The sequence below is a fragment of the Dipodomys spectabilis genome, unplaced genomic scaffold (genome assembly GCF_019054845.1).
Source record: "Dipodomys spectabilis isolate Male_0828 unplaced genomic scaffold, ASM1905484v1 ptg000085l, whole genome shotgun sequence".
NCBI classification, from domain to species: domain Eukaryota; kingdom Metazoa; phylum Chordata; class Mammalia; order Rodentia; family Heteromyidae; genus Dipodomys; species Dipodomys spectabilis.
In genome coordinates, this window is record NW_024870762.1 from 5,493,233 (window position 1) to 5,514,231 (window position 20,999).

At 48.1% G+C, this 20,999-nt stretch overlaps 4 protein-coding genes across 7 annotated transcripts; 1 reads left to right on the top strand and 3 right to left on the bottom strand.

Moving 5' to 3' along the window:
* Window positions 1-603: 603 nt before the first annotated feature.
* LOC122111500 (leukocyte-specific transcript 1 protein-like) lies at window positions 604-4,179 on the bottom strand. The gene is made up of 4 exons (XM_042684357.1): window positions 4,072-4,179; window positions 3,313-3,411; window positions 3,012-3,034; window positions 604-829 (listed from the first exon to the last, which is right to left on the bottom strand). Exons 1-4 carry the CDS (start codon window positions 4,094-4,096, stop codon window positions 680-682), a joined length of 297 nt encoding a protein of 98 aa, XP_042540291.1. The 5' UTR covers window positions 4,097-4,179; the 3' UTR covers window positions 604-679.
* A 1,059-nt stretch (window positions 4,180-5,238) lies between these two features.
* LOC122111499 (natural cytotoxicity triggering receptor 3-like) lies at window positions 5,239-16,544 on the top strand. Of its 4 annotated transcripts, none has more exons than XM_042684353.1 (5): window positions 5,239-5,260; window positions 14,040-14,120; window positions 14,390-14,566; window positions 14,663-14,750; window positions 15,759-16,544. In XM_042684353.1, exons 3-5 carry the CDS (start codon window positions 14,543-14,545, stop codon window positions 16,328-16,330), a joined length of 684 nt encoding a protein of 227 aa, XP_042540287.1. In that variant the 5' UTR covers window positions 5,239-5,260; window positions 14,040-14,120; window positions 14,390-14,542; the 3' UTR covers window positions 16,331-16,544. The 4 variants fall into 4 exon arrangements, with proteins under 4 accessions (XP_042540287.1, XP_042540286.1, XP_042540289.1 ...); XM_042684356.1 differs by lacking the exon at window positions 5,239-5,260 and having other exon boundaries at window positions 13,926-14,120; window positions 15,759-16,103; window positions 16,221-16,544; XM_042684352.1 differs by lacking the exon at window positions 5,239-5,260 and having other exon boundaries at window positions 13,925-14,120.
* Window positions 10,165-10,596, bottom strand: LOC122111501 (COMM domain-containing protein 6-like). The gene has a single exon (XM_042684358.1). It carries the CDS (start codon window positions 10,594-10,596, stop codon window positions 10,333-10,335), a length of 264 nt encoding a protein of 87 aa, XP_042540292.1. The 3' UTR covers window positions 10,165-10,332.
* A 1,125-nt stretch (window positions 16,545-17,669) lies between the features above and the next one.
* LOC122111283 (leukocyte-specific transcript 1 protein-like) lies at window positions 17,670-20,098 on the bottom strand. The gene is made up of 4 exons (XM_042684009.1): window positions 19,983-20,098; window positions 19,491-19,589; window positions 19,190-19,212; window positions 17,670-17,895 (listed from the first exon to the last, which is right to left on the bottom strand). The coding sequence occupies exons 1-4, from the start codon at window positions 20,005-20,007 to the stop codon at window positions 17,746-17,748; spliced, it is 297 nt and encodes a 98-aa protein (XP_042539943.1). The 5' UTR covers window positions 20,008-20,098; the 3' UTR covers window positions 17,670-17,745.
* Window positions 20,099-20,999: the final 901 nt, after the last annotated feature.

The following is a 20,999-nucleotide window of genomic DNA, read 5'->3' on the forward strand; positions in this document are numbered from 1 at the left end:
CCATGGGTTCTGACCTAGAAATGTTTAAGGAGAGATTTTTCTGGTATTCATGCCAACAGTGCTTTTAGCCATCACCCTGGAGGCTCAGTATACTCTTTCCCAGGCCCAGAGCAAAGGCTACTGCTGCTGCTGCTGCTGAGAAATAGAGATTACCAAAGCTGATTATGCCCACTTGTTAACTGCCCTGTCTGGTCAGGCCTACAGATTGTTTTCTGAGCTGGGTACTGGTGGCTCACGCCTGCAATCCTAGCTATTCAGGAGGCTGACATCTGAGGATCATGGTGCAAAGCCCACCCAGGAAAAGTCCATGAGACTGTTATCTCCAATTAACCACTCAAAAACCAGAAGTGGTGCTGTGGCTCAAAGTGGTAGAGGGCTAGCCTTGAGTAAAAGGAGCTCAGGGACAGTGCCCAGGTCCTGAGTTCAAACCTCATGGTTGACAAAGCAAAAAAAAAAAAAAAGACTGTTTTCTCAACTTGAAGGAGTTGCAGGTCCCTAAACACCTGTCTCCACCCAATAAGTCACCAAGCCAGGAGTGAAGTTTTGATGGCACTCATTTCCAATGCTGGCTTGAGATGGACTGAGAAACCTGAGACACAGAAATGGTGTGATCACAGTCTTTACTGGTAAACCACAGGATGACCTTGATAACCTGCCTGGGACGTGGCCTTCGGGGTGCTCAGGTGGATTTGTTCTGGGCAATGCAGGCATAGTCACTGGTACAGGACTCTTCCTTTATTCCTTCCCCTTCTTCATCCACAAGGTCACTGCTGGACACTGGCAGCTTATGCAGAGATGCATAGTGGAGCTCAGACTCTGGGAGCTGGGCCTGGCCAGGCAGAAATTGATGATGGGAGAGCATAGGAGTGGCAGCTCCATCCTGTCCTGAGTTCTGCCTCTCCTCCTCATTGCTGCCCCTGCTCTTTTTATCCCTTTCTCCTTCTGAACTTTGTCCATCAGTCTGTCTGTCCATCTACTGTCTTCTACTTCCTCAGCCCCTCTCTAGCTGTGTCTGTTCCTCTGTTCCTCCCTTCTGTGTTTCTGTCTTCATTGCTGGCCTAAGTTCCTATTTTTTTCCTCGCTGTTAATCCTGTTGTGTCTCAGTGTCTGATTTTGTCTCTGTGTCTTCTGTCACTCTCATTCTCCTACTTTTTCTTTGTTTCTTATGTTCTCTGCCTCTGTTTTTTCTTTCCTTCTTTCTTTTTCTTTTTTTGTCTGTTGTGGGGCTTGAACTCTGGGCTTGGGCACTGTCCCTGAGCCCTTTGGCTCAAGGCGAGTGCTCTACCACTTGAGCCACAATACCATTTCCAATTTTCTGGTGCTTTATTGGATATAAGAGTCTCACACACTTTCTTGTCTGGGTTGGCTTTGAATCTCAACCTCAGATCTCTGAGTAGCTAGGATTACATTTGTGAGCTGCAAGCCTCAGTCGTGTGTGTATGTGTGTGTGTATGCACGTGTGCGTGTGTGTGCATGTGTGTGTGTGAAAGAGAGAGTGAGAGAGAGAGAGAGAGAGAAAGGTGGGGAGAGATACAGTGATACAGTACTGGAGCTTGAATTCAGGGCCTTAAGCTCTTGCTTGTCTCTACCACCTCCTTCAAGGCTAGTGCTTTAGTATTTGAGCCATACCTCCATATCCAACTTTTTGCTGCATAATTAGACATAAGAGTACCTTAGATTTGTCTGTTCAGGTTGGCTTTGAAGTGTGCTTCTCAGATCTCAGCTCTTGAGTAGCTCGGATTACAAGTTTGAGCCACCAATCTAGGCTTTGTTATTGACTCTTGCTTTCTCTATCTTTTTTTTCTTTTTCTTTTTTTTGGGTCAGATGTGGGGCTTGAACTCGGGGCCTGAGCTCTATCCCTCAGCTCTTGAGCTCAAAGCTAACCCTCTACCACTTGAGCTACAGCGACACTTCCGGTTTTCTGGTGGTTTATTGGAGATAAGAGTTTCACGGACTTTCCTACTCAGGCTGGTTTTGAACCACGATCCTCAGATCTCAGCCTCCTGAGTAGCTGGGATTACAGGCGTGATCCACCAGCACCCAGCCTCCCTATCTTTGTCTCTCTCAAATTCCTCTTCTTTTTTCTCTTTCCACTCTCCTAATTTTCTCTCACTCATTCCTCCCCTCCTCCCTCTGTCTCTCTCTGTCTCTCTCTCTCTTCTCCCCCCCTCTCTTCTCTCTCTCTCTCTTGCCTGTCCTGGGGCTTGACCTTAGGGCCTAGGCATAGTCCCTAAGCTTCTTTTGCCCAAGGCTAATGCTCTACCACTTGGGCCAGAGCCTCACTTCTGGCTTTCAAGTAGTTTATTGAAGATAAGAGTCTCAAGGGGGCTGGGAAGGTGGCTCAGTGGTAGAGCGCTTGCCTTGCATGCATGAGGCCCTGGGTTCGATTCCTCAGCACCACATAAGCAAAAAGAAAAAAGCCGGAAGTGACGCTGTGGCTCAAGAGGTAGAGCACTAGCCTTGAGCTGAAGAGATGAAGGACAGCGCCCAGACCCAGAGTTCAGGCCCCACAACCAGACCCAAAAAAAAGAAAAAAAGGAAGAAAACAAGAGTCTCAAGGACGTTCCTGCCAGGGCTGGCTTTGACCTCAGATCTCAGCCTCCTGAGTAGTTAGGTTTATAGATGTGAGTCATTGGCATCCTGCTCTAGTTCTCTTATGTCTCCTTTTCTTTTCTTTTTTTTTTTGGGTCCGGTCATGGGGACTGAACTCTGGGCCTGGGCACTGTCCCTCAGCTCTTCAGCTCAAGGCTAGCGCTCTACCACTTGAGCCACAGCGCCACTTCCGGCTTTTTTCTTTTTGCTTATGTGGTGCTGAGGAATCGAACCCAAGGCCTCAGGCATGCAAGGCAAGCACTCTACCACTGAGCCACCTTCCCAGCCCCTTATGTCTCCTTTTCTGCCCTCATATTCTCCATCCCTCTGCTTCTCCCAGGCTCCTTTCTCTTGGCCCCAGCTGCCTCCACCCCACTCAGGCTCTCAATGCCAATCCCCCTCCCACCCGCAGTCTCACCTGGCTCCTCTCCAGCCTCCTCACTGAAAGAAAAGCAGCAGGTCAGCACAGCCCTCCATGAGTCTCCACCCCCCTCATTGCTGCCCTCCCCACCCCCACCCCCAGCAGGCACTGCCTTAAGTTGTTGACTCTGTGGGAACCCTGGCCAAAGACCTGCTCCCCTGCACACTCCTGTCTCTCTCCCATTCTGCTCCAACACCCTCCACCCAGGACTTGTCAGGGTCAATGTGATTTCTGTGCCAGCAGTAGGAAGGATGTGGCTAGGTAGACTGGGACTGAGGGAGGCGAGGGTGGAGCTCACCTCTTCGATGGAGCCAACACAAGCAGATGGACAGAATGACCACAAGCAGGAGCAGGAGCCCTCCCAGCCCCATGCCCCCATAGAGGTAAAGGCACATGTCTGTAGGGAAGAGAGATCAGGATTAGAAGGTCTTTTTCTCTCTTCTCCTTTCCTGGACTCCCAGTTGGTTCTGGACATTTAAATTCCTCCCGCTGATCATTTTAGTGGTAGGTACCCTCAGGGAGAGACCTCAACTTCTCACTTCCTACCAGAAGTACACATCCTTTATCAGTTACCTCATTTCATATCTGAGAGTAGTCACTGTCTGTAGCTTCCTAGTACAATCCCTGCCCTTTCTAGGACTTCTGTGAAGTCCCTTTCTTTTTCTTTCTTTTCTTTTCTTTTTATTTTTTTGTCTGTCATGGGGGTTGAAATCTGGGTCTGGGCGCTGTCCCTCAGCTCTTCAGCTCAAAGCTAGCTTTCTACCACTTGAGCCACAATGCCACTTCTGGTTTTGTGGTGGGTTATTGGAGGTAAGAGTCTCACAAACTTTCCTGTCCAGGCTGGCTTTGAACTGCCATCCTCAGATCTCAGCCTCCTGAGTAGCTAGGATTATAGGCATGAGCCACCGTACTTGGCTTGAAGTCCCTTCCTGATCTACACTGGTTGATTTTACCAGGTCTTGTCACTTGCTTGTGAGCCACACACAGCACACGTTTTCCCCGAGACTCTCTGAGCACCCACACCATCCCTGTGCCATATGAAAGGCCCTTTACTTACCCTTTGGACAACAGAGTTTCCCCATTGCAATGTGACCCAGGTCTAGGAGTGGTGTGGGATTCAACAAGCTAGCCTCTGTTTCTGCTAGGCTCAATGGCCTGGGCTTGTCACGTGCTACAAGTTCCTCATCTGTGAAACAATGAGGAGGGCCCTGTGTTACCATTCTTCCCCTAGCTGAGGAGCCTCACCTTAAGTGCCAGTCCTGAGCTGGGCATAATTGCCCCTCACTGCTAATTCCCACCACGGTGTAGGCTATGCCAGTACTCCTTTCCCAGAAGGAGCCTGAGACTCCAGCCTGGACATTATCAAAGTTAATGTGGAGGTCAGTTTTATCCAGTTCCTTAGGGCCTCTCTTCCTAAGCCTCCTCTAGGAGGCTGACCGGAGGTTCTGGAGGTTCCTCTCAATAGTTCTAGCTGCTGGTAAGAGGGCTGCTGGAAGGAAAGGATTTAGGTCTGAAGTAGGGGCAGGGACTGGTGAAAAAGACAGGAGGATGTTCAGTGTCCCCAGCTGTTGGGGCCCCAGGAGAGTGGGACCTTATTTGGCTTGTAGGGAGAAGTGGGGCAAGGAGGAGTGCCTAGGACCTATAACTTCCCCTCTCGCACTTCCTGCCATTCAACCACTGGTTTCTTTTTAAGGCAAAGAATGGGCCACAAACTTCACCCACAGCCAGATGTATGCACTGTAGTTACAAACCAAGATCTTTCTTTTTAAGAGAAATGCTGGCTGCTGGGTGTTGGTGGCTCATGCCTGTAATCCTAGCTACTCAGGAGGCTGAGATCTGAGGATCACAGTTCAAAGCCAGCCCAGGCAGGGGAGTCCAGGAGACTCTTATTAACTACCAGGGAATTGGAAGTGGTACTGTGGCTCAAAGTGGTAGAGCACTAGCCTTGAGGAGAAAAGTTCAAGGCAGCACCCAGGCCCTGAGTTCAAGACCCAGGACTTAGCCGGGTGCCAGTGGCTCATACCTGTAATCCTAGCTACTGAGGAGGCTGAGATCTGAGGATTGGGGTTCATAGCCAGCCCGGTCAGGAAAGCCCATGAGACTCTTATCTCCAATAAAGCACTCAGAAAACCAGAAGTGGTGCTGTGGCTCAAGTGGTAGAGGGACAGCGTCCGGAGTTCAAGGCCCATGACTGTTCCCTCCACCCCCCCAAAAAAAAGAGAAGAAAAGAAATGCTGGGGGTTGAGGTAAGCACAAGTCTGGGTAGAAGGGGGAGACAATGAGATGACTGGGAGCTATGGAAAGCCCAGAACCAGAGGCCCAGATCACAGGCCTCAGAAGATGCAAGATTCTTCCAGATTGTTATCTCCCTTCCTCTTAGCTTCCTCTCACCCTGGTGTCTGGCCACCCCTCCAGGGTTTTCCCCAGCAGATCCTGCTAATTGGGTGTAAAGAAGGGCTGTCCCCTCACCTTCCAGCTGCTCCCCTGGCTTTGAGTTCTCTCCATCTACTGGACTGTGCCCTTTCCCCTCCACTCCACCCTCAGCATCTAGGAGAGGAGGTGCAGCTGTGAGGGCTACAGCTCCTTTCAGGCTCCTGGCATACTAAGCTAGTGAGCCCCCTCTGCTCCTGCCTTCTGTCCATCCCACTGCAGTCCGTGAATGTCTGCCTCTTCCAGGTGCCTCCTCTGATGAACTTGTTCCCATAGGTCCTCATCTTGCGTCTACTGAGAGCTCAGGATCGATACCAGTGTGTGTGAGTGTGTGAGAGAGTGTGTCTGTGTCTGTGTCTATGTGTGTGTACATACTCTGGCTCCTACATCAGACAGATCTCTGGTGGGTTTGGGGTCATTCTCTTGGTGTCCTGCAGTTCTATCCAGCGTGATGTTTGTAGCTGATTGATTGAAAAGCAGGAGAGTCAGAGGCAGGCAGACTAGATTCACGTGAGCAGTGCTGATGTAGGACAGAAAGTGGAGGACAATTTGGCAAAGGAGGTGAGGGTAATTGAGGAGAAGTTTCTGTAAGAGGCAACATTGTGTGTTGAGCACAAAACAAAAGGCAATGGTTGAAGGCGCTCAGGACAGGTATCTGGGTGAAGGCCTCTTAGGGTCACTGAGATGGAGAGGGAGAGGGATCCTGGGGGATTGCACACTTAGACTTTGAGGAGAGTGAAGACTGGAAGCTCAGAAGGAGGCAAGGGAAGAGAAGGAAATCTGTGTCTACATTCATGTATTTGTGTTTTGTTAGTGTTTTCTTTTCTTCTTTCTTTTTTTTATACATAGTATTTCATTGCATAACCCACACTGGCCTTGAATTTGAAATTGTTGTTACATCTGCCTCCTGATTACAGGTGTGGACCACTATCTGGCTACTTTACATTATTTGTTTATTTATTTTGCCAGTCTTGGGGCTTGAACTCAGGGTCTGGGCCCTGTCCATGAGCTTCTTTTGCTCAAGGCTAGCACTTGAGTCACAGCACCACTTCCAGCTTTTTCTGTGTATGTGGTACTGAGGGATTCATGCATGTTATGCAAGCACTCTACCACTAAGCCACATTCCCAGCCCCAAGTGACTCTGATCTCTAATTAAATAGCAAAAAGAAGGAAGTAGAGCTGTGGCTTAGTAGTAGAGTGCTAGGCTTGAGCAAAAAAAAGCTTAACAACAGTTTAAGGATCTGAGTTGAACCTCCAGCAGAAGGAAGGAAAGAAGGATGGAAGGAAGGAAGGAAGGGAGGGAGGGAGGGAGGGAGGGAGGGAGGGAGGGAGAGAGAGAAGAAGGAAGGAAGGAAATAACTGGCCATGCTAGGGGTCCCCCAGGTAAGCCTATGGTATTTGCTCCAAGTTTGTTGAGTGAATGTGTATAAAAACACCCAGGAGGATGGTGTGACAGAATGTGTGTTGGGTACAGGAGTCTAGGGGGACTCAGGCCTGAGGGCTTCAATAGTGACAAGATCCAGAATATGGGTCATCTAGAGCCAGATGGTGATTGAGTAGACAGCTCATTTTAGAGCATTGAAAAGACATTTGTCAATGCGCAAAGGATATGCATAATAAGAAATAGTCTGGGGCTGGGAATGGCGCTCAGTGGTAGAGTGCTTGCCTAGCATGCATGAATCCCTGGGTTTGATTCCTCAGTACCACATACACAGAAAAAAAGCCAGAAGTGGTGCTGTGACTCAAGTGGTAGAGTGCTAGCCTTGAGCAAAAAAAGCTCAGGGACAGTTCCCAGACCCTGAGTCCAAGCCCCAGGACTGACAAAAACAAAACAAAAATAGTCCAGTACTAGTGGCTCATACTTGTAATCAGACCTACTAAGGAGGCTGAACTCTGAGGATCAAAGTTCAAAGCCAGCCTGGGTAGGAAATTCCAAGAGACTCATCTCTTATCTACCAAAAAGCTAAAGCTAGGTGCCAGTAGCCCCTACCTATAATCCTAGCCAGGAGACTGAGATCTGAGGATTGTGTTTCAAAGCCAGCCAAGGCAAGAAAGTGAGACTCTTTCCTCTAACAAGAAAAAAGCTGAAAGTAAGCTGGATGCCAGTGGCTCATGCCTGTAATCGTACCTACTACTCAGGAGGCTGAGGAGGCTGAGACCTGAGGATTGTGATACAAAACCAGCCCAGGCAGGAAAGGCCATGAGAGTCTTATCTCCAGTAAACTACTCAGAAAAAGCCAGAAGTGGTATTGTGACTCAAGTAGTAGAGTACTAGCCTTGAGCACAAATAGGCACAGAGACAGTGCCTAGAATCTGCGTTCAAGCCCTAGGACTGGAAAAAAAATAAGCTATGAGTAGAGCTATGGTTCAAATGGTAGAGAACTCCTTGAGCACAAAAGCTCAGGGAGAGTGCCCAGGTCCTCAGTTTGAGCCCCAGAACTGTTAGAGTAATAATAATAATAATAATAATAATAATAATAAGGACTGGGAATGTGGCTTAGTGATAGAGTGCTTGCCTAGCATGCATGAAGCCTTGGGTTTGATTCCTCAGTACTACATAAATAAAAAAGCTGGAAATGGCACTGTGGCTCAAGTGGTAGAGTGCTAGCCTTGAAAAAAGAAGTTCAGGGACAGTGCCCAAGCCCTGAGTTCAAGCCCAAGGCCTGGAAAAATAATAATATAAAAACAACAACAACAACACTAATATTATATATCAGATGAGTGGATTAATAACATAGGAATTAATAACATGGTTTTATAAGGAATATCAGTAACAGGAGCTAACTACTCTCATATACATGGATAAATAGAATAGAATGAAAGATACCAGATGAAAGAGTTCATTCTACGTGATTCCATTGATAGGAAGGTCAAGACAGATTAAATGAAGTTTAAATCAATGCTTGTTTACTTCAGGGAAGAGAGGGAGACTGACCAGAATTGAGGAGGAGGGAATTTCTGGCAGTGGGAATTGCAGTGCTGTTTCTATAGGCATCTATATTTGCCAATGGGTGGTCATCAAACTGTGCATTTAAGATCTGTGCATTTGGCTGGGAATGTGGATCAATGGTAGAGTGCTTGCCTCTCATGCATCAAGCCCTCAGGTCGATTTGTCAGTATCATGTATAACAAAAAGCCAGAAGTGGTACTATGGCTGAAGTGGTAGAGCATTAGCTTTGAGAAAAAAGAAGCTCAGGGACAGTGTCCAGGCTCTGAGTTCAAGCCCCGACTTGCAAAAAAAAAAAAAAAAAAAAGAAATCTGTGCATTTGTGCATTTTATTGTATATAGTTATATCTCAGTGTTTACAAATGTTGTCAATGTGGACATTAAGTCCACCATGGAACAGTGGTTAAAATAGAGAAAGCTAGGTGCTGGTGGATCACACCTGTAACCCAGCTACTCAGAAAGCTGAAATCTGAGGATCATGGTTCAAAGCCACCCTGGGCAGAAAAGTCTGTGAGACTCATCTCCAATTAACCACCAGAAAAGACAGAAGTAGAACTGTAACTCAAGTGGTAGAGCACTAGCCTTGAGCAAAAGAAGCTCAGGGACAGAGTCCAGACCCTGAGTTCAAGGCCCAGGACACCCCCTCCCTCCCCACACAAAATCTGATGAGAGCCACTGTGGCTCTAGATGTGTATGAGGGAGCATGGACACTAACCATAAGGCTACCAAAGTGATGGAGTCAGACGTTCCGAACCTCAGAGAAGCTCCTGTCAGATGTTAAAAGTACAACCTGGACGCCATTCATTAGCAGTCAAACATTGAGAAAGGCGGGGCCAGCAGAAACACACACACACATCTCACCTCACAACCCTCCAACCAGTCCACAGCTGGCTCTTAAAAAAAAAAACAGATGAATAGGTGGGTGCTGGTGGGTCATGCCTATAGTCCTAGCTACTCAGGAGGCTGAGATCTGAGGGTTGTAGTTCAAGACCAATCCAGAGAGGAAATTCTGAGAGCTTCTTATTTCCAATTAATCAGAGAAAAAGCCAGAAGGGGTGCTGTAACTCAAGTGGTAGTGTGCTAGTCTTAAGCAAAAGGAGTTTAGGGACAGAACCTAGGCTTAGAGTTCAAGGCCAGGACTGGGAAAAAGAAGAAAAAAGAAAAAAAAGAAAAAGAAATTAGAACAAGTTCAGTACATATCTAGTTCAGAACCCTTCCTTCCTTTCTTAATTTCTTTTCTTCCTTTCCTTCCCTCCCTCCCTTCTTCCCTCCCTTCTTTCTTTCCTCCCTCCCTCCCTCCCTTCCTTCCGTCCTTCCTTCCTTCCCTCCTATCTTTTTTCTTTTTCTTTTTCAAATACAGTATTTTTAATGCACAGGTACTTATAGGACTCCATGTGAAATAGTTTATAAAGTGGGTGCCTTTATCAGTAAATTTTCAGACTATTATACTAACACATAAACGTCTCCATTCCACTACTTGTCTGGTTTTGTTTTTTTTTTGGGGTCCGGTCGTGGGGCCTGAACTCTGGGCCTAGGTGCTGTCCCTCAGCTCTTCAGCTCAAGGCTAGCGCTCTACCACTTGAGCCACAGCGCTACTTTTTGCTTATGTGGTGCTGAGGAATCGAACCCAGGGCCTCATGCATGCAAGGCAAGCGCTCTACCACTGAGCCACCTTCCCAGCCCCTACTTGTCTGTTTTTTTAGATATAGTTCACATACCACAAATACACCCTTAAGACATTCAATTAAGTTGCTCCTAGTTCATTCACAAACTTGTATATAGATCACCACCATCTATTTCCTGTTTATCCTTTTTTATTATTTAAAAAGTGGAAAGTAATATTTTCATTGATAAATATCATTTGGTCCTTAGGTAGTTCTTTTGCAGAAAGTTGAGTCCATAATTTTCAAATGATGATAGAACTGTATCAACCAAAGAGTTTCACACAGTTTCAATAACAGCAGCAATTTCCTTGAACTGTCTGTAAAAATTCTGAAACTGAGGAATTGTCATTTCAAAGGACTTGTTCTTTACTTGGCCAGAGTGATCTGCCACTTTTAGCATTACTGCAACATAAGGATACTTAAGTAATCTGCAGCTGTCCGAGCTTACAGCCATACCGAGTTTCCACTGAAAATCTATAAGCTGGCTGGTGACTTCGGACTTAGCATCTAGTACCGGCTCTCTGTCCCCAGACTCCTCCATGGCAAGCCCCCCCCGCCGTGGTCTCAGACCTCTTTTTTCTTTTTCTCTCTCTCTTCTTCTTCTTTTTTTTTTTTTGGTCAGTCGTGAGGCTTGGGAGCTGTCCTTGCACTCTTCAGCTCATGGTGAGCACTCTACCGTTTGAGCCACAGCACTACTTCCAGTTTTCTAGTGGTTTATTGGAGATCAGAGTCTAAAGGACTTTCCTGCCCAGGTTGGCTTTGAACCACAATGCTCAGATCTCAGCCTCCTGAGTAGCTAGGATTACAGGTGTGAGCCACCGGTGCCCGGCTTCTCTCTTCTTTCTTTCTGCTGGGGCTTGAACTCAGGGTCTAGCTACTGACCCTCTACCACTTGTGCCACTGTTCCACTTTTGGCTTTTTGGTGGTTAGTGAGAGATAAGAGTCTCATGGACTTTTCTTGCCCGGGCTGGAGAGAGTTTTCTTTACTTTGACTCTTGGTTGGAGATGGTTGGGAAGGCAAAGTAAGGCAGGAAGCAGAAGCTGGAGAAAAGCCCAGGGTGCCTGAGTCCCCCATGCTCTGTGGCCACCAGGGGGCAGCCTATACATTGACAAGGCACCCATGTCCCACACCCTTCACTGCCAGGCCCTGACTGAGGCCTTCCTCTCAGGTTGTGTGGCATGTATGGTTGTCCAGGAGGTGAGAGAAGTTTAAATGATTTGTTCAAGATCACCTGACAGCTGGGCACTAGTGGCTTGTGCCTGTAATCCTAGGAGGCTTAGATCTGAGGCTCATGATTTGAAGCCAGCCCAGGCAGCCAGCCCAGGCAGGAAAGATTGTGTCTTATCTACAATTAACCACCAAGACAAAGGAAGTAGAGGTGTGGCTTGAAATGGTAGGGTGCTAGCCTTGAGCAAAAAAGCTCAAGCACAGCACCCAAGCCCTGAATTTAAGCCCCAGGACCAACCAAAAATAAAAATCATATGACTAATTGGTGAGGAAGATGGCATTTGAACCCAGCCCCTCATTCCAGGCCAGCATTCCTGTGTGTGTGTGTGTGTGTGTGTGTGTGTGTGTGTGTGTGTGTGTGTGTGTGTGTGTGTGTGTGTGTGTGTGTGTATACCAGTGCCAGTACTACTTTAGGCTTGAACTTAGAGCTTGAGTGCTGACCCTTAGTTTTTTTGTTCCAGGCTGGTGCTTTACCATTTGAGCCAGACCTCCACATCTAGCTTTTAGATGGCTATTTGGAGATAACAGTCTCCTAGACTTTCCTGCTCAGATTGGCTTTGAACTGGGGTCCTCAAGTATCAGCCTGCCAACTAGCTATAATTAGAGACATGAGCCTCCAACACCAGCTACAGCCAGCTTTTTTTTTTTTTGGGGGGGGGGTCCAGTTGTGGGGCCTGAACTCTGGGCCTGGGCGCTGTCCCTCAGCTCTTCAGCTCAAGGCTAGTGCTCTACCACTTGAGCCATAGCGCCACTTCCGGCTTTTTTCTTTTTGCTTATGTGGTGCTGAGGAATTGATCCCAGGGCCTCATGCATGCAAGACAAGCACTCTACCACAGAGTCACCTTCCCAGTGCCTACAGCCAGCTTTCTTAACCCTTAGATTACTAGTTCTCAGAAAGACAATTCCTAGTCACTGCAGGGATAGGTGGGAAATGGAAGTCTATGGACATTATTCCAATACAGCTAGAAACAGAGAACAAAATGTGTATTAATTTAGAAGGAGATGGGAGCAGGGTGCCAGGGGCTCACACTTGTATTCCTAGCAAGCCAGGGAGCTGAGATCTTAGGATCACGGTTCAAAGACAGCCCTGGCAAGAAAATCTATGGGTGTCTTATCTATAATAAACCACCAGAGGGCTAGGATGTAGCTCAGTGGCAAAGTGCTTGCCTAGCAAGTGCAATGTCCTGGCTTTGATCCCCAATACCCAAAGAAAAGACATTAAAAAGAAAAAATACAGTTAAACAAACTAGCAAAACAAACAATACAGTTAACCACCAGAAAATCAGAAATGGAGGCTGGGAAGGTGGTTCAGTGGTAGAGTGCTTGCCTTGCATGCATGAGGCCCTGGGTTTGATTCCTCAGCACCACATAAGCAGAAAAAGCCTGAAGTGGTGCTGTGGCTCAAGTGGTAGAGTGCTAGTCTTGAGCTGAAGAGCTGAGGGACAGCGGCCAAGCCCAAAGTTCAGGCCCAAGACCGACAAAAAAAAACAAAAACAAAGAACAAAATCCAAAAACAAACAACAAAAAAAATCCAGAAATGGTGCTATGGTTCAAAGTGATAGAGGGCTAGTCTTGAGTGAAAAAGCTGAGGGAGGGTGGCCAGGCCCTACAACCAACCAAACAAACAAAAAAAAAAAAAGAAAAGAGAAGGTGATGATATGATCTCATGGCTATAATCCTAGCTACTCAGGAGTCTAGAACCTGAGAATCAAGGTTCAAAGCAGTCCAGGCTGAAAAATCCCTGAGAATCTAATTCCAATCAAGGAGCAAAAAGCTGGAAGTAGAAGTGTGGCTCAAGTAGTAGAATGCTAGCCTTATGCAAAAAAGAGCTAAACAGGGGCTGGGAAGGTGGCTCAGTGGTAGAGCACTTGCCTTGCATGTATGAGACCCTGGGTTCAATTCCTCAGCACCACATAAGCAGAAAAAAAAAGCCGGAAGTGACACTGTGGCTCAAGTGGTAGAGCGCTGGCCTTGAGCTGAAGAGCTGAGGGAAAGTGCCCAGGCCCAGAGTTCAGACCCATGACCGGGCCCCTCCCTCCCCCCCAAAAAAGAGCTAAACAAGAGTATGGCCCAGATACACACACACACACACACACACACACACACACACACACACACACACACACACACACACACACACACACACACACACACACACACACACAAATTAAGAGGAGCCAGAGAGAAAGTGTATGTTGAGGGCTAGACCTTTGTTGACCCAGAATATTGTACTACTGTGCATATTCCTTTTACCTAGCACTTTTCTGGAGGCTCAAATTCTTTTTTTTTTTTTTGGGTACGGTCGTGGGGCCTGAACTCTGGGCCTAGGTGCTATCTCTCAGCTCTTCAGCTTAAGGCTAGAGCTCTACCACTTGTGGAGGCTCGAATTCTTCTGAGTACTTTATTCTTCCAGGCACTGAGGTTGGAACTTAAAGCCTCTTGCTTGCTAGGTAGCTGCTTGGCTACCTGAGCTAAGCCTTCAGCCCCAACTCAGCACTCTTCTGGTTGATATTTATCTCCAGTAGCTGTATCATACACGTGTCAGGGTGGTTGGTATACTTGTGTCCTAATTCATATAGAAACATGGAGTTTTATATTACTTGATATATCTTTCATTTCTGTCTACAAAATATATTTCATGTAATGGGCATGTTGTAGGCTTCAATAAATGCCATTACATAACGAATAAAATAATAAATGAGTGTGAAAGACACCACAAAAAGCAGACTTCTGCTAAGGGTATATTCCTTTCGTAGAGACCTGAATATGAATGAATCCATTCTCTTCTATCAGTAGAGCTCAGTCTTCGGCCCAGTGTCCAAGTCAACACTGTTAAGGTAAAGGAAGGCCATCTTATTACTAGGCAAAGTCCCTAGTAATCCTTTGTCCTCACTCCTGTTCTCCACCAATCAGCTTGCTTTTCCTCCTCCCTTCATTTGTTCAAATCCTACAGCTGCTACTGGAGGGGATGGAGGAGGTTCTCAAAGGAAGAAAGGAATGAGGGCAGTGGGCTTGGGCACGGTTTGAGCATGGGGAGGGGAAGGAGGTTAGCTTCTGTGCCCAAGAGGCTTGTTCTGGGTAAAAAGCTGGTCTTCTTGAACCTCAGATGGCGAAGCAAACCACATCCTGATCTTAAACACCTACTCACCCTCATGGAGCCAGCCATCTAAGCCCCTTGTACCTAGGCAACCTGCCCACAAGCTGCCCCCTCGGAGAGTCCCAAGCAACTCCTGCAGCAGCAGCCTCCCACTGGGGATGCATGCCTTTGCTACCTGAATCCCAGGTACTTGTGGTCCTTCCCATGAGCTGCGGGAGTCCTGATCCCATCACATGACCCAAGGTCTGGGCACAAGTCATTAGTTATTCCTCTTCCACCTAGACCTTGCTGCTGAGGCCCCCCTCACCAACTGGAGCACCTTCCGACATGGCCGGCATGCTGTCGCTCGTCTTTATCATGGTCCATTCAGGTGACAGGGCATTTGCTCAGGATGCTCATGGGGGTGGAGTTGGGAAGAATGGGGGGTGAGGGAGGTAAGACCTCGGTGTCCCAGGGACACAGGTGAGATGGAGGCTGAACATTGTGACCAGAGAGCCACTTTGAGGAAAGTAGCAAAGCTTCCATCTCCATAACGCTGAGGCCTGGGGAGTTTCCAGTCCCAGTCCCCCCAGGTGTCTCCTTTCCTGCAAGGGTCATTGTGAGCTTTTATCCTAGAGCCTTTTTCTTCTGAACTTCTTCCTAAGATTAAGTTGAAAGGACCTTTAAGAGAAGGCTAACCAGGCACTAGTGGCTCATGCCTACAATCCTAGGTACTCAGGAGGCTGAGATCTGAGGATTGTGGTTGGAAGCCAGCCTGAGCAGGAAAAGTCAGTAACCACCAAAAAAGCTGGAAGTAGAAATGTGGCTCAGGTGGTAGAGTGCTAGCCTTGAGTACCAAAGCTCAGGGACAGAATTGGGCCCTGAGTTCAAGCTCCAGAACTGGCATTAAAACACAAAGAATTGGTTATCAATTTAGACAAATTTCAAAACAATCTCAACCAACTAAAGCTGTCTTTACCTAGAGATTTAATTAATACTTTGACCAAAAACAAGGGAGCAAGGATGAACATCATTAGCACATAAGTAATAATTGGAATAGTGTAATAACCTTATTAGTTAGGTAGGCAGGCACATTCATGAATGAGATTCAGTTGCACTCTGCTAGGATACATTTCAACAAGACAAGAGCTGCTTGTGAAAGGAGCTGGAGAATGATAGGAGAGGATGGACTGAGAGTTGGTCTGGGAAAGAGTTTGAAAAGTGGTTTCATAAATAACGTTAAGGAACTAAACTGGTAAAAGAGGAAAAGGCTTAAGGCCATCCCCAAAGTGCTTGTTTGGATACACAGTACGAGGAGGAACAACGGGACTATTTGACACCTGCTTTTTTCTTGAAAGTCACTGGATGGTATTTTTCTGGGTCTTCTCTTTGGCTCCAGGATCCTGCTTCCTCTGGGTATTTCAGCCCCCTGAGATTCATGCCCAAGAGGGGACCACTGCCCTCCTGCCTTGCTCCTTCAATGCCAGTCAAGGGAAGCAGACCATTGGCTCAGTCACATGGTACCGAGACAAGGTGGCCCCTGGGAAGCAGGTGAGCAACATGACCCCAGAGTTCAGAGGTCGTCTGGCTCCTCTGGCCCCTTCCCGATTCAGCCATGACCACCAGGCTGAGCTGTGCATCTGGGCTATTGGAGGTGACGATGCTGGAGTCTACGTGTGCACGGTGGAGGTGCTGGGCCTGGGTGTCGGGTCAGGGAATGGGACCCGGCTGCTGGTGGCGAAAGGTGAGGCCATGGGAGGCAGCCCCTCCTCAACACCAGATCCCAAGACTCAGTGTCCCTGGTCAAGAATTCCTCCTAGCCTAACTTCCTCCACCCTTTCCTCCCCACTCCCTCATGCAGGACCTGCTCAGACCAGCACAGGGCTCCTCCTCCGGGCTGGATTCTATGCCCTCAGCTTTCTTTCCGTGGCCCTGGGCAGCACTTTCTATTACCAGGGCAAAAAAGTGTGAATAATGGAGCCAGGGGCAATGATAAGTGGAGCAGTACAAGAGCTGGAAGAGGGCGTGCCAGACACCACCCACACCACCCAGAGAACTGCGCCTGCGCTGTGCTGCTGCCAGCTCTCCACCAGCGCACTGGCACATAGGAACACACCAACTCCTTGGGCAGCCTGTGAGGACTGAGTCCAGACCCCAAATTCCACACCTGTTCATGAGAACGCAATAAATCCTTCCCTTCCTCACCACTCTCCTCTTTGTTAATCTCATGTATTTTTGTTCTCCATTCTCCAGATGCCCCAGTATACCTATCTGATTTCTCTGGTTTTATTTTGTTGTTGGTGGTGGTGGTCATGGGGCCTGAACTCTTGGCCTGAGTGCTTTCCCTGATCTCTTCAGATCAAGGCTATTGCTCTACCACCTGAGCCACACAGCTCCACCTCTGGCTTTTTCTGCTTTTGTGGTACTGAGCCACCTTCCCAGCCTTCCTGGTTGTTTTATCCATGGGTTCTGACCTAGAAATGTCTAAGGAGAGATTTTTCTGGTATTCATGCCCATAGTGCTTTTTGCCATACTCTGGAGCTCAGTATACCCTCTCCCAAGTCCAGAGCAAAGGCTGCTGCTGCTGTTGCTGAGAAATTTTTACCGAAGCTGATTATTCCTACTTGTTAACTGACCCTTCTGGTCAGGCTTACAGACTGTTTTCTGAGCTGGGTATTGGTGGCTCACACCTATAATCCTAGCCCTTCAGGAGGCTGAGATCTGAGGATCCTGGTAAAAAGCCAGCCCAGGAAGGAAAGTCTGTGAGACTCTTATCTCCAGTTTACCACTCAAAAACCAGAAGTGGTGCTATGGCTCAAAGTGGTAGAGAGCTAGGATTGAGTAAAAGGGGCTCAGGAGCCGGGTGCCGATGGCTCACGCCTGTAATTCTAACTACTTAGGAAGCTGAGATCTGAGGATCGTAGTTCAAAGCCAGCCCGGGCAGGAAAGTTTGTGAAACTCTTATGTCCAATAAACCACCAGAAAACCGGAAGTGGCGCTATAGCTCAAGTGGTAGAACACTGGCCTTGAGCTGGAGAGCTGAGGGACAGCACTCAGGCCCAGAGTTCAAGCCCCACTACTGACAAAAAAAAAAAAAAAAAGGAGCTCTGGGACAGTGCCCAGGTCCTGAGTTCAAACCTCATGGTTGACAAAGAAAAAAAAAAAAAAGACTGTTTTCTGAACTTGAAGGAGTTGCAGGTCCCTAAACACCTGTCTCCACCCAATAAGTCACCAAGCCAGGAGTGAAGTTTTGATGGCACTCATTTCCAATGCTGGCTTGAGATGGACTGAGAAACCTGAGACACAGAAATGGTGTGATCACAGTCTTTACTGGTAAACCACAGGATGACCTTGATAACCTGCCTGGGACGTGGCCTTCGGGGTGCTCAGGTGGATTTGTTCTGGGCAATGCAGGCATAGTCACTGGTACAGAACTCTTCCTTTATTCCTTCCCCTTCTTCATCCACAAGGTCACTGCTGGACACTGGCAGCTTATGCAGAGATGCATAGTGGAGCTCAGACTCTGGGAGCTGGGCCTGGCCAGGCAGAAATTGATGATGGGAGAGCATAGGAGTGGCAGCTCCATCCTGTCCTGAGTTCTGCCTCTCCTCCTCATTGCTGCCCCTGCTCTTTTTATCCCTTTCTCCTTCTGAACTTGTCCATCAGTCTGTCTGTCCATCTGCTGTCTTCTACTTCCTCAGCCCTCTCTAGCTGTGTCTGTCCCTCTGTTCCTCCCTTCTATGTTTCTGTCTTCATTGCTGGCCTAAGTTCCTATTTTTTTCCTCGCTGTTAATCCTGTTGCGTCTCAGTGTCTGATTTTCTTTTCTCTGCCACTCTCATTCTCTCTCCTACTTTTTCTTTTGTTTCTTATGTTCTCTCTCTCTCTCTTTCTTTCTTTCTTTCTTGCCTGCCTGCCTGCCTGCCTTTCTTTTCTTTTTTTCTTTCTTTTTTGTCAGTCATGGGGCTTGAACTCTGGCCTTAGTTGCTGTCGCTGAGCTCTCCAGCTCAAGGTGAGTGCTCTATCACTTGAGTAACAGTACCATTTCCAGTTTTCTGGTGGTTTATTAGAGATAAGAGTCTCACACACTTTCCTGTCTGGGCTGGCTTTAAATCTCAACCTCAGATTTCTGAGTAGCTAGGATTATAGGCATGAGCCACAGGTGCTCCTCCTTCAAGGCTAGTGCTTTAGTATTTGATCCAAGCCTTTATATCAACTTTTTGCCGCCTAATGAGAGATAAGAGTCCCTCAGATTTATCTGCTCAGGCTGGCTTTGATGTGTGCTTCTCAGATCTCAGCCTCTCGAATAGCTAGGATTACAAGTGTGAGCCACCAAGGGTCACAAGTGTGACCCTTGCTTTCTCTATCTTTTTTCTCCTATCTTTGTTTCTCTTGTTTTCCTCTTCTTGTTTCTCCTTCCAGCCTCCTCATTTTCTCCTCCCAGGCCCCCCTCCCCCCAGCCCTCCCTTTCTCTTGCCTATCCTGGGGCTTGAATTTAGGGCCTAGACATAGTCCCTAAAGTTCTTTTGCCCAAGGCTAACACTCTACCACTTGGGCTAGAGCCTCACTTCTGGCTTTTCAAGTAGTTTATTGGAGATAAGAGTCTCAAGGAGTGCCTGCCAGGGCTGGCTTGGACCTCAGATCTCAGCCTCCTGAGTAGTTAGGTTTATAGATGTGAGTCATTGGCATCCGGCTCTAGTTCTCTTGTGTCTCCTTTTCTGCCCTCATATTCTCCATCCCTCTGCTTCTCCCAGGCTCCTTTCTCTTGGCCCCAGCTGCCTCCACCCCACTCAGGCTCTCAATGCCAATCCCCCTCCCACCCGCAGTCTCACCTGGCTCCTCTCCAGCCTCCTCACTGAAAGAAAAGCAGCAGGTCAGCACAGCCCTCCATGAGTCTCCACCCCCCTCATTGCTGCCCTCCCCACCCCCACCCCCAGCAGGCACTGCCTTAAGTTGTTTTCTCTGTGGGAACCCTGGCCAAAGACCTGCTCCCCTGCACACTCCTGTCTCTCTCCCATTCTGCTCCAACACCCTCCACCCAGGACTTGTCAGGGTCAATGTGATTTCTGTGCCAGCAGTAGGAAGGATGTGGCTAGGTAGACTGGGACTGAGGGAGGCGAGGGTGGAGCTCACCTCTTCGATGGAGCCAACACAAGCAGATGGACAGAATGACCACAAGCAGGAGCAGGAGCCCTCCCAGCCCCATGCCCCCATAGAGGTAAAGGCACATGTCTGTAGGGAAGAGAGATCAGGATTAGAAGGTCTTTTTCTCTCTTCTCCTTTCCTGGACTCCCAGTTGGTTCTGGACATTTAAATTCCTCCCGCTGATCATTTTAGTAGTAGAAAAGATACCCCCAGGGAGAGACGTCAACTTTTTCACTTCCTACCATAGGTACACATCCTTTATCAGTTACCTCATTTCATATCTGAGACCAGTCACTGTCTGTAGCTTCCTAGTACAATCCCTGCCCTTTGTAGGACTTCCGTGAAGTCCCTTTCTTACCTACACTGGTTGATCCTACAAGGTCTTATCCCTTGCTTGTGAGCCACACACAGCACACATTTTCCCCGTGACTCCCTGAGCATTTACCCCATCCCTGTACCACATGACAGCCCCCTACTTACTCTCTTTGCAAAGGAGTTTGTTCATTGCAATGTGACCCAGGTCTAGGAGTGGTGTGGGATTCAACAAGCTAGCCTCTGTTTCTGCTAGGCTCAATGGCCTGGGCTTGTCACGTGCTACAAGTTCCTCATCTGTGAAGCAATGAGGAGGGCCCTGTGTTACCATTCTTCCCCTAGCTGAGGAGCCTCACCTAAGTGCCAGTCAGTCCTGAGCTGGGCATAATTGCCCCTCACTGCTAATTCCCACCACGGTGTAGGCTATGCCAGTACTCCTTTCCCAGTAAGGAGCCTGAGACTCCAGCCTCAACATTAATGAACACTAGCCCGGAAGTGGTCGAGCTGGAGTTCAAGGTCAGTTTTAGCTAGTTCTAGAGGCCCTTTCTTCCTTCCCTCTGTAGGAGGCTGACCAGAGGTTCTGGAGGTTCCTCTCAAGCACTCAATAGTTCTGCTCAGCACTGGACAGTGTTGGTAAGAGGGCTGCTGGAGGGAAAGGATTTAGGTCTGACGTAGGGGCAGGGACTGGTGAAAAAGACAGGAGGATGTTCAGTGTCCCCAGCTGTTGGGGCCCCAGGAGAGTGGGACCTTATTTGGCTTGTAGGGAGAAGTGGGGCAAGGAGGAGTGCCTAGGACCTATAACTTCCCCTCTCGCACTTCCTGCCATTCAACCACTGGTTTCTTTTTAAGGCAAAGAATGGGCCACAAACTTCACCCACAGCCAGATGTATGCACTGTAGTTACAAACCAAGATCTTTCTTTTTAAGAGAAATGCTGGCTGCTGGGTGTTGGTGGCTCATGCCTGTAATCCTAGCTACTCAGGAGGCTGAGATCTGAGGATCACAGTTCAAAGCCAGCCCAGGCAGGGGAGTCCAGGAGACTCTTATTAACTACCAGGGAATTGGAAGTGGTACTGTGGCTCAAAGTGGTAGAGCACTAGCCTTGAGGAGAAAAGTTCAAGGCAGCACCCAGGGCCTGAGTTCAAGACCCAGGACTTAGCCAGGTACCAGTGGCTCATACCTGTAA

Excerpts from the sequence above, each read along its gene's own strand:
- LOC122111500 (XM_042684357.1), bottom strand. The coding sequence starts at position 4,096 with ATGGGGAAACTCTGTTGTCCAAAGG. Across the intron at positions 3,035-3,312 it reads GTGTTGGCTCCATCGAAGAG|TGAGGAGGCTGGAGAGGAGC; the intron begins GTGAGCTCCACC and ends CTTTTCTTTCAG. Across the intron at positions 830-3,011 it reads GGAGGCTGGAGAGGAGCCAG|GCCCAGCTCCCAGAGTCTGA; the intron begins GTGAGACTGCGG and ends CTGCCTGGCCAG.
- LOC122111499 (XM_042684353.1), top strand. The coding sequence starts at position 14,543 with ATGCCTTTGCTACCTGAATCCCAG. Across the intron at positions 14,567-14,662 it reads CTTTGCTACCTGAATCCCAG|ACCTTGCTGCTGAGGCCCCC; the intron begins GTACTTGTGGTC and ends TCTTCCACCTAG. Across the intron at positions 14,751-15,758 it reads CTTTATCATGGTCCATTCAG|GATCCTGCTTCCTCTGGGTA; the intron begins GTGACAGGGCAT and ends CTTTGGCTCCAG.
- LOC122111283 (XM_042684009.1), bottom strand. The coding sequence starts at position 20,007 with ATGAACAAACTCCTTTGCAAAGAGA. Across the intron at positions 19,213-19,490 it reads GTGTTGGCTCCATCGAAGAG|TGAGGAGGCTGGAGAGGAGC; the intron begins GTGAGCTCCACC and ends CTTTTCTTTCAG. Across the intron at positions 17,896-19,189 it reads GGAGGCTGGAGAGGAGCCAG|GCCCAGCTCCCAGAGTCTGA; the intron begins GTGAGACTGCGG and ends CTGCCTGGCCAG.
- LOC122111501 (XM_042684358.1), bottom strand. The coding sequence starts at position 10,596 with ATGGAGGAGTCTGGGGACAGAGAGCCGGTACTAGATGCTAAGTCCGAA.